We start from the raw sequence: 11,611 nt of genomic DNA, 5'->3' as shown, positions 1-11,611 counted from the left end.
AATGCTAACATTGCATTTGCCTTGTGCACCCAACTCAACCTGTAAATTAACCATTAGGGAATCCTGCGCAAGGACTCCAAAGTCCCTTTGCACCTCAGTTTTTTGATATTTTCTCTCCATTTAGAAAGTAGTCTACCCTTTCATTTCTTCTACCAAAGTGCATGACCATGCACTTCCCGACACTGTAATCCATCTGTCATTTCTTTGCCCATTCTCCCAATCATTCTAAATCCTTCTGTAGCCTCTCTATTTCCTCAAAACTACCTGTCCCTCCACCTACCTTTATATCATCTGCAAACTTCACAACAAAGCCATCAATTCCATCATCCAAACCACTGACATACAATGTAAAAAGAATCAGTCCCATCACAGACCCCTGTGGAACACCACTAGTCACCGGCAGCCTGCCAGAAAAGGCTCCCTTTATTCCATAAGACCATAAGATATAGGAGCAGAAGTAGGCCATTCAGCCCATCGAGTCTGCTCCACCATTCAATCATGGGCTGATCCAATTCTTCCAGTCATCCCCACTCCCCTGCCTTCTCCCCCTACCCTTTGATGCCCTGGCTAATCAAGAACCTATCTATCTCTGCCTTAAATGCACTCAATGACTTGGCCTCCACAGCTGCTCGTGGCAAAAAGTTCCACAGATTTACCACCCTCTGATTAAAGTAATTTCTCCACATCTCTGTTCTAAATGGGCGTCCTTCAATCCTGAAGTCGTGCCCTCTTGTCCTAGACTTCCCTGCCATAGGAAATAACTTTCCCATATCTAATCTGTTCAGGCATTTTAACATTCAGAATGTTTCTATGAGAACACCCCTCATTCTCATGAACTCCAGGGAATACAGCCCAAGAGCTGCCAGACGTTCCTCATACAGTAACCCTTTCATTCCTGGAATCATTCTCGTGAATCTTCTCTGAACCCTCTCCAATGTCAGTATATCCTTTCTAAAATAAGGAGCCCAAAACTGCACACAATACTCCAACTGTGGTCTCACGAGTGCCTTATAGAGCCTCAACATCACATCCCTGCTCTTGTATTCTAAACCTTTAGAAATGAATGCCAACACTGCATTCGCCTTCTTCATCACCGACTCAACTGGGAGGTTAACCGTTAGGGTATCTTGCACAAGGACTCCCAAGTCCCTTTGCATCTCTGCATTTTGAATTCTCTCTCCATCTAAATAATAGTCTGCCCATTTATTTCTTCCACCAACGTGCATGATCATACACTTTCCAACATTGTATTTCATTTGCCACTTTTTTGCCCATTCCCCTAAACTATCTAAGTCTCTCTGCAGGCTCCCTGTTTCTTCAAGACTACCTGCTCCTCCAACTATCTTTGTATCATTGGCAAATTCAGCCACAAATCCATTAATCCCATAGTCCAAATCATTGACATATGTCGTAAAAAACAGTGGTCCCAACACCGACCCCTGTGGAACTCCACTGGTAACCGGGAGCCAGCCAGAATAGGATCCCTTTATTCCCACTGTCTGTTTTCTGTTGATCAGCCAATGCTCCACCAATGCTAGTAACTCCCCTGTAATTCCATGGGCTGTTATCTTGCTAAGCAGCCTCATGTGCGGCACCTTGTCAAAGGCCTTCTGAAAATCCAAGTACAGCACATCTATTGCATCTCTTTTGTCTACCCTGCTTATAATTTCCTCAAAAAATTGCAGTAGGTTAGTCAGGCAGGATTTTACTTTCATGCTGGCTTTGGACTATCTTGTCATGTGCCTCCAGGTATTCCGTAATCTCATCCCTAACAATCGATTTCAACAACTTCCCAACCACTGATGTCAGGCTAACAGGTCTATAGTTTCCTTTCTGCTGCCTCCCACCCTTCTTAAATAGCGGAGTAACATTTGCAATTTTTCAGTCATCCGGTATAATGCCAGAATCTATTGGTTCTTGAAAGATCATCAATAATGTCTCCGCAATCTCTCCAGCTACTTCCTTCAGTACCTGAAGCTGCATTCCATCAGGTCCAGGAGATTTATCCACCCTCAGACCATTAATTTTCCTGAGCACCTTCTCAGTCGTAATTTTCACTGCACAAATTTCACTTCCCTGACACTCTTGAATGTCTAGTATACTGCAGATCTCTTCACGCTCTTTGCCTCCTGCCAATCAGCCACTCCCTTATCTATGCAAACACGAGGAAATCTGCAGATGCTGGAATTTCAAGCAACACACATAAAAGTTGCTGGTGAACACAGCAGGCCAGGCAGCATCTCTAGGAAGAGGTACAGTCGACATTTCAGGCCGAGACCCTTCGTCAGGACTAACTGAAAGAAGAGCTAGTAAGAGATTTGAAAGTGGGAGGGGGAGGGGGAGATCCAAAATGATAGGCGAAGACAGGAGGGGGAGGGATGGAGCCAAGAGCTGGACAGTTGATTGGCAAAAGGGATAAGTTAGGATAATGGGACGGGAGGCCTTGGGAGAAAAAAAGGGGGAGGGGGGAAGCCCAGAGGATGGGCAAGGAATATAGTGAGAGGGACAGAGGGAGAAAAAGGAGAGAGAGAAAAAGAATGTATATATAAGAGCATTATAGAGAATATAATGCTCTTTTGGCATGCATTTTCTATCTCCCATTGTGTAATTTGTAAGCCACATGCTTACTACTGTTTGGGGCTCTGTATACAACTCTCATCAGGGTGTTTTTACCTTTGCTGTTCCTTAGCTCTATCCACAACACTTTCCAATCCTGTGTCATCTCCTTCTAATGATTTGATTTCATTTTTATCAACAGTGCAACAGCAGCCCTTCTGCCTTCCTGCCTGTCCTTTCAATAAAATGTGATTCCTTAGACATTACACTCTCAGCTATAATCTTTCAGCCATGATTCAGTGATGTCTCTGACATCATACCTGCCAATCGGCATCTGTCCTGCAAGTTTATCTACCTTGTTACGTATCCACGTGCATTCAGATACTACTCCTTCAGTCTGTGTTCACCCCTTTTGATTTTGTCACATCAGTGCTCAACCTTTTGATTCCTAATTTTGTCTGAGGTCTTACCAACATCTGCCTCCACAATCTCTCCACTAACTGTTCCAGCATTCTGGTTCCCATTCCGCTCTGCCCCGCCCCCCCCCCCCAGCAATTCTAGTTTAAATTCCTCCATACAGTATAATTTTTATTAAATGAAAGTGTCATTATTCCTTATAAAGCTTATCACACCTGTTTAAGCATCAGTCATTAAAAGTGCAATTAAAATTTTTACTATAGTCATAGTCATACTTTATTGATCCCGTGGGAAATTGGTTTTCGTTATAGTTGCACCATAAACAATAAATAGTAATAAAACCATAAGTAGTTAAATAGTAATATGTAAATTATGTCAGTAAATTATGAAATAAGTCCAGGACGAGCCTATTGGCTCAGGGTGTCTGACCCTCCAAGGGAGGAGTTGTAAAGTTTGATGGCCACAGGCAGGAATGACTTCCTATGACGCTCTGTGTTGCATCTCGGTGGAATGAGTCTCTGGCTGAATGTACTCTTGTGCCCACCCAGTACATTATGTAGTGGATGGGAGACATTGTCCAAGATGGCATGCAACTTGGACAGCATTCTCTTTTCAGACACCACCGTGCCATCCCCACATATATCAAATCATATCAAATTGAATGAGATAAATTAAGGAGAAGTACAACTAAAAGAATGTTCGAAGAATTATCCTGTTGGAAGTGAAGTCAGAAGCATTGTATAAGAATTTCTGAATTGTAGGAGCAAAATGGCTGAAGTTGCAGGCAATGTTGGAAGCAAATAATTATATATTTTGAAGTATATATTATATACATATTTATATACATATTGAAATACATTCCAGACATCAGATATCACTATAATTTTGAATATTAGCTATGTTGAAATAAAGAAAGCACAGTGCCCAACTTGCACACCAACATAACGAGATCAGAATAAATTGCTTCTGTAATATTGATTGCATGACAAACACGAGCTTGACCCTCAAAACTGGTGTCACGGCACTTTCACATTCTCTTGCAGCAACAAAAAAAGTGTTGTTCAACATATCATTCAAAAGAGAGAAAGTATAGGATAAAGAGTACTTGAGAAGTTTTAGGCACCATGGCTGTAATTATGTGCCTAAAGTACACAGTACTGTACAAACCACTTGTCTCTTTCAAAGCAAGAGACTGTTTTGGTTAGAATCAGAATCAGGTTCATTATCATTAACATATGTCATGAAATTTGTTTTGATCCGTGCAAGACATATACATTATATAAGCATTATATACAAATCATTATGTACATTAGATCAGTGCAAAGTGTACATTATATAAGCATTATATACAAAAATTCAAAAATTAATAGTGCAAAAATGAATAGTGAAGTAGTGTTCATGAAACATCCAGAAATCTGATGGCAGAGGGGAAGAAGCTTGATCCTAAAACATAGACGATTGGTGTTCAGGCTCCTGTATCTCCTCCTTGATGGCATTAACAAGAAAGGGGCATGAATTGGATGGTGAGGGTCCTTAATAATGCATGCCACCTTAATGAGGCACCACTGCCTAAAGATGTCCTCCACAGACCCCTTTTCTGAAGTCAGTGACCAGCTCTTTTGTTTTGCTGGCATTGAGGTTGTTGTCATAGACCATAAGACATGGGGGCAGAATTAGGCCATCTGGCCCATTGAGTCTGCTTCGCCATTCAATCATGGCTAATCCTTCTTTTCTATCTCCTCCTCAACCCCAGTTCCTACTTGTTTCTTCAACACTACCTGCCCTTCCATTAATCTTTGTATTACCTGCAAACTTGGCAACAAAGCAATCTATTCCATCATCTAAATCATTTATAAACAGCATAAAAAGAACTGGTCCCAACACCGAACCCTGTGGAACACCACTAGTCACTGGCAGTCAACCAGAAAAGGATTCTTTTATTCCCACTCACTGCCTCCGACCAATGAGCCAATGCTCTAACCATGTTAGTAACTTTCCTGTAATACCACGGGCTCTTAAGTTGGTAAGCAGCCTCAAGTATGGCACCTTGTCAAAGGTCTTCTGAAAATCCAAATATACAACATCCACTGCATCCTCTTATCTATCCTATTTGTAATCTCCTCAAAGAATTCCAACAGGTTCATCAGGCAGGATTTTCCCTGAAGGAAATCATATTGTGATCACTGGTTCCTAAGGGGTCTTTTACCTTAAGCTCCCTAATCACCTCTGCTTCATTACATAACACCCAATCCAGTATGGCTGATCCTCTAATAAACTCAACGACAAACTGCTCTAAAAAGCCATCTCTTAGACATTCAACAAACTCACTCTCTTGAGATCCATTACCAACCTGATGTTCCCAATTGACCTTAAAATCTCCCATGACTACAATAACATTGCCCTTTTGACTTGCCTTTTCTATTGCCTGTTGTAACATCCCAGCCTCTGTTGGAAGGCCTGTATAAAACTGCCATCAATGTCCTTTTACCCTTGTAGTTTCTTAACTCAACCCACAAGGATTCAACATCTTCTGATCCTATGTCACATCTTTCTACTGATTTGATGCCATTCTTCGCCAGTAGAGACACACCACCCCCTCTGCTTGCCTTCCTATCCCTCCAATATAACGTGTAACCTTGAACATTCAGCTCCGAATTACAACCATCCTTCAGCCACGATTCAACGATGTCCTCAATCTGTGAAATTGCAACAAGATCATCCACTTTATTTCTTATACTACACGCATTTAGATACAACACCTTGAGTACCGTATTTGCTATCCTTTCTGACTCTGCATCCCTAATGTTTTGATACTCAGCCTGTTGGCTGCAACGAAGTCCTATCACCTGTCTGCCCTTCTTGACAATCTGACTGCATGCTATTTTTACTTTTTTAACATTCTTCCTATCCTGAGTTGAATTCAATGCCAAGTTAGTTTAAACCCTCCACAATAGCTCTAACAAGCCTGCCTGCAAGAATATTGATCCCCTTGGGTTCAGGTACAACCCGTCACTTTTAAACAGGTCATAACTCCCCCAGAGGAGATCCCAATTATCCAAGAACCTGAAACCCTGTCTCCTGCACCAGTTTCTCAGCCAATATTTTTCCAATATTCTCAGCTGATTTTCCAATATCCCTTTTGCCAATCACCTGTCCATATCCCTTTTGCCAATCACCTGTCCAGCTCTTGGCTCCATCCCTCCCCCTCCTGTCTTCTCCTGTCATTTTGGATCTCCCCCTCCCCCTCCCCCTCCCACTTTCAAATCTCTTACTAGCTCTTCTTTCAGTTAGTCCTGACGATGGCTCTTGGCCCGAAACGTTGACTGTACCTCTTCCTAGAGATGCTGCCTGGCCTGCTGCGTTCACCAGTAACTTTTATGTGTGTTGCTTGAATTTCCAGCATCTGCAGAATTCCTCATGTTTCTGCTAAATCATCCTGTTTCTACTTTCATTGGCGCATGGCACAGGCAACAATCCAGAAACTACTACCTGGGATGTCCTGCTTCTCAGCTTTCTACCCAGCTCTCTAAATTCTCCTTTCAGGGCCTCTTTGCTTTTCCTTCCTATGTCATTGGTACCAATATGTACCAAGACATCTGGGTGCTCTCCCTCCCTCTCCAAAATGTTGTGGATGCGATCTGAGATACGTTTGACCCTGGCAAATGGGAGGCAACATACCATCCGGGTGTCCTGTTCACATTCACAGAATCTCCTGTCTGTTCCTCTCACTATCGAGTCCCCTATCACTATGACTCCCTTCTTCTCTCTCTTTCCTTTCTGCACCATGGACCCATGGTCAGTGCTTGATACAGTGTTGCTAAGCTCTCTATCATACCAAATCTCAAAATCCAAACAAAGTTTGGAGTGCCTTCTTCTTGACTGCATCAATGTACAGATCCTCACAAATAGTACCACTCACCCTTTGCTGTTAATGAAATTATCCACCTTGCACAGTTCTGGTGCATGAATATATAATACCATAAGACATAGGAATAGAATTAGACCATTTGGCCCATCGAGTCTGCTCTGTCACTCAGTCATTTTTCCCCCTCCTAGCATGGTTCGGGAGGGTTTAAACTAATATGTAAGGGGGATGGGACCCAGAGCGATAGAGCAATGAAAGAAGTTCATGGAGTAAAGCCAGATCTAACATATAGAAATGCTTTGAGGAAAGAGAAGCAGAATAAAGGGTGTAAAGGTAGAAGGGCTAAAGTGTGTGTACTTCAATGCAAAAAGCATCAGGAACAAAGGTGATGAACTGAGAGCTTGGATACATACATGGAATTATGATGTAGTGGCCATTACAGAGACTTGGCTGGCACCAGGACAGGAATGGATTCTCAATATTCCTGGATTTCAGTGCTTTGAGAGGGATAGAGAGGGGGGGAAGGGGAGGAGGGGTGGCATTACTGGGGTGGGATACTATTACAGCTACAGAAAGGGTGGGTAATGTGGCAGGATCTTCTTTTGAGTCAGTATGGGTGGAAGTCAGGAACAGGAAGGGAGCAGTAACTCTATTGGGAGTATTCTATAGGCCCCCTGGTAGCAGCAGAGATACAGAGGAGCAGATTGGGAGGCAGATTTTGGAAAGGTGCAAAAATAACAGGGTTGTTATCATGGGTGACTTTAACTTCCCTAATATTGATTGGCACCTGATTTGTTCCAGGGGTTTGGACGGGGCAGAGTTTGTTCAGTGTGTCCAGGATGGATTCCTGTCACAGTATGTTGACAGGCCGACTAGGGGGAATGCCATACTAGATCTAGTATTAGGTAATGAACCAGGTCAGGTCACAGATCTCCCAGTGGGTGAGCATCTGGGGGACAGTGACCACCGCTCGCTGGCCTTTAGCATTATCCTGGAAAAGGACAGAATCAGAGAGGACAGGAAAATTTTTAATTGGGGAAGGGCAAATTATGAGGCTATAAGGCTAGAACTTGCGGGTGTGAATTGAGATGATGCTTTTGCAAGGACATGTACTATGGACATGCGGTCGATGTTTAGGGATCTCTTGCAGAATGCTAGGGATAAATTTGTCCCAGTGAGGAAGATAAAGAACGGTAGGGTGAAGGAACCATGGGTGACAAGTGAGGTGGAAAATCTAGTCAGGTGGAAGAAGGCAGCATACATGAGGTTTAGGAAGCAAGGATCAGATGGGTCTATTGAGGAATATAGGGAAGCAAGAAAAGAGTTTAAGAAGGGGCTGAGAAGAGCAAGAAGGGGGCATGAGAATGCGTTGGCGAGTAGGGTAAAGGAAAACCCCAAGGCATTCTTCAATTATGTGAAGAACAAAAGGATGACAGGAGTGAAGGTAGGACCGATTAGAGATAAAGGTGGGAAGATGTGCCTGGAGGCTGTGGAAGTGAGCGAGGTCCTCTTTGGTATTCACCAATGAGAGGGAACTTGATGACGGTGAGGACAATATGAATGAGGTTGATGTTCTGGAGCATGTTGATATTAAGGGAGAGGAGGTGTTAGAGTTGTTAAAATACATTAGGACGGATAAGTCCCTGGGGCCTGACGGAATATTCCCCAGGCTGCTCCACGAGGCGAGGGAAGAGATCGCTGAGCCCCTGGCTATGATCTTTATGTCCTCGTTGTCTATGGGGACGGTACCGGAGGATTGGAGGGAGGCGAATGTTGTCCCCTTGTTCAAAAAAGGTAGTAGGCATAGTCCAGGCAATTATAGACCATTGAGCCTTACATCTGTGGTGGGAAAGTTGTTGGAAAAGATTCTTAGAGATAGGATCTATGGGCATTTAGAGAATCATGGTCTGATCAGGGACAGTCAGCATGGCTTTGTAAAGGGCAGATCATGTCTAACAAGCCTGATAGAGTTCTTTGAGGAGATGACCAGGCATATAGATGAGGGTAGTGGAGTGGATGTGATCTGTATGGATTTTAGTAAGGCATTTGACAAGGCTCCACACGATAGGCTTATTCAGAAAGTCAGAAGGCATGGGATCCAGGGAAGTTTGGCCAGGTGATTCAGAATTGTCTTGCCTGCAGAAGGCAGGGGGTTGTGGTGGAGGGAGTACATTCGGATTGGAGGGTCGTGACTAGTGGTGTCCCACAAGGATCTGTTCTGGGACCTCTGCTTTTCGTGATTGTTATTAACGACCTGGATTTGGGGGTAGAAGGGAGGGTTGGCAAGTTTTCAGAGGACACAAAGGTTTGTGGTGTTGTAGATAGTGTAGAGGATTGTCGAAGATTGCAGAGAGACATTGATAGGACGCAGAAGTGGGCTGAGAAGTGGCAGATGGAGTTCAACCCGGAGAAGTGTGAGGTGGTACACTTTGGAAGGACAAACTCCAAGGCAGAGCACAAAGTAAATGGCAGGATACTTGGTAATGTGGAGGAGCAGCGGGATCTAGGGGTACATGTCCACAGATCCCTGAAAGTTGCCTCACAGGTAGATAGGGTAGTTATGAAAGCTCATGGTGTGTTGGCTTTCATGAATCGAGGGATAGAGTTTAAGAGTCGCGAGGTAATGATGCAGCTCTATAAAACTCTGGTTTGGCCACAGTTGGAGTACTGTGACAAGTTCTGGTCGCCTCGCTATAGGAAGGATGTGGAAGCACTGGAAAGGGTGCAGTGGAGATTTGCCAGGATGCTGCCTGGTTTAGAGAGTATGGATTATGATCAGAGATTAAGGGAGCTGGGGCTTTACCCTTTGGAGAGAAGGAGGATGAGAGGAGACATGATAGAGGTATACAAGATATTAAGAGGAATAGAGTGGATAGCCAGCGCCTCTTCCCCAGGCACCACTGCTCAATACAAGAGGTCAAGGCTTTAAAGTAAGGGTTTGGAAATTCAAGGGGGATATTAGAGGAAGGTTTTTTACTCAGAGTGGTTGGTGCATGGAATGCACTGCCTGAGTCAGTGGTGGAGGCAGATACACTAGTGAAGTTTAAGAGACTACTAGACAGGTATATGGAGGAATTTAAGGTGGGGGGTTATATGGGAGGCAGGGTTTGAGAGTCAGCACAACATTGTGGGCCGAAGGGCCTGTACTGTTCAATGTTCAGTCCCACTCCCCATATCTTTTCATTATTATTCTGGTACTGTAAGAAAGCAGGCACTTCCGGATCCTGCTGTCGCTGCTGCCGCCTAGTCGCAGGGCGCGCTCCCGCACTCCGGGCACAGCGCTAGGAGGCGCGGGCGCGGTATCACGTGGCGCCGGCGGGCTCCATTTTGAAGCGGCCGGTTCGGGGAGTCGGGAGAAGGAGAGTGCAGAGCCTGAAAACATGCCGGCTTATTTCCAGAGACCGGAGAATGCCCTCAAGCGGGCTAACGGTGAGCCAGGGAGAGGATGGAGAGGGAAAGGAATCGGGACTCATTCGGGCGCAGGCCTTGCCATATGGCCACGGTGTCGCTGGGCTGCAGGCCTGTGGTGTGGCCTCGCCCATGCACACGTTACCTGGGCCCTCCAACCTCAACGGTGCCTCCTTAGTTCAATAACCCACTTTATAAGCTGTATTTATTTATACATTTTTATGTATATGTGAAATCTGTGTATTTAAAGATCAGACGTCTGCTTAAAATGGTTGATACGTCATGTAAGAGGGAGAATTTCCTTTTCGCCCTTCGAAGCAATCTGATCTTAAATATAAATTTCTTAAACATTAATTTAACATTTGATATCTGGAGTTTGCTTATGTTTGTGAGTTCTCTGGATGCAAGGAAGAATTCTGCATTTTATAAAATTTCCTGGTCCTTGAATGTACGTGTTCACGTTTAGTAGAATCATTCTGGTCCTTTATTTTTGGTGTGTTTTTGAAACTGGGTTCATGTGGATGTTCCTTTTGGTACTTGGGATTAATTGGATACGTTTTTTTTCTGATTTGGTTGTGAATGGGGATGGCTTGTTAGGAGTAGAGGGTTTGTTTGAACCATATGAAGGTTGGTATTGCTGCAGTTGGAATGGCCTGCGTTAAATTCCATTCTCAAGCAATATTTGGCGAGCCCCTCTAACTGTTGCTTTTCCTCCTGTACGATTTGGCTTTTACATAGGTTTTCCTTTGAACATCCTTGTCAATTTTTTTGTTGCACTTAGTGTTGCATCTGTGATTGAATTGCTTATTCTGAGTAGATTTTTAAGAAATTGAATAAGGTTTATTGTTAAAGTCAAAGTAAAATTTATTATCAGAATACATACATGTCACCGCATACATCCCTGAGATTTTTTTTGCAGGCATACTTAGCAAATCTATAGAACAGTAACTGTAAACAGTGTCAGTGACAACATACTATGCAAATGCAGATTTAAGTAAATAACAAGCATGAAATAAGATTGGAGTCCTTAAAAAGCGTAGTTATCCTCTTTTGTTCAAGAGCTTGATGGTTGAGGGGTAGTAACTTGAACCTGGTGGTGCAAGTCCTGAGGCACAGAGGCAGCAGCAAGAAAAGGGCATAGCTTAGGTGGTGAGGATCTTTGATAATGGATGCTGCTTTTCTTCGGTAACCTTTCACGTAAATGTGCTCATTGGTTGGGATATATGTAACTGACATGTTAAATTTGTTTTGCAGCAGTACCTTAAAATTATTATGTTACAAAGGTAAATAGTACAAAAGAGGAATAGTGAGGTGGTGTTCACAGATCATCCAGAAACCTTGGAGTGGAAGAAGCTGTGTTACTAA

General features: G+C 43.6%; 1 protein-coding gene across 1 annotated transcript in view; it reads left to right on the top strand.

The window, feature by feature from the left end:
- The first annotated feature begins 10,126 nt into the window (after nucleotides 1-10,126).
- Nucleotides 10,127-11,611, top strand: part of eif3s10 (eukaryotic translation initiation factor 3, subunit 10 (theta)) — a 66,809-nt gene continuing 65,324 nt past the window's right edge. The window contains exon 1 of the mRNA XM_063072063.1: nucleotides 10,127-10,267. Within this exon, the coding sequence (XP_062928133.1) occupies nucleotides 10,219-10,267 (49 nt within the window). The 5' untranslated portion in view covers nucleotides 10,127-10,218. The remainder of the gene's footprint in view (nucleotides 10,268-11,611) is intronic.

The sequence above is a fragment of the Mobula hypostoma genome, chromosome 19 (assembly GCF_963921235.1).
Source record: "Mobula hypostoma chromosome 19, sMobHyp1.1, whole genome shotgun sequence".
In the NCBI taxonomy this organism is placed as follows: Eukaryota; Metazoa; Chordata; class Chondrichthyes; order Myliobatiformes; family Myliobatidae; genus Mobula; species Mobula hypostoma.
This window is presented reverse-complemented; position numbering and strand designations above follow the sequence as displayed.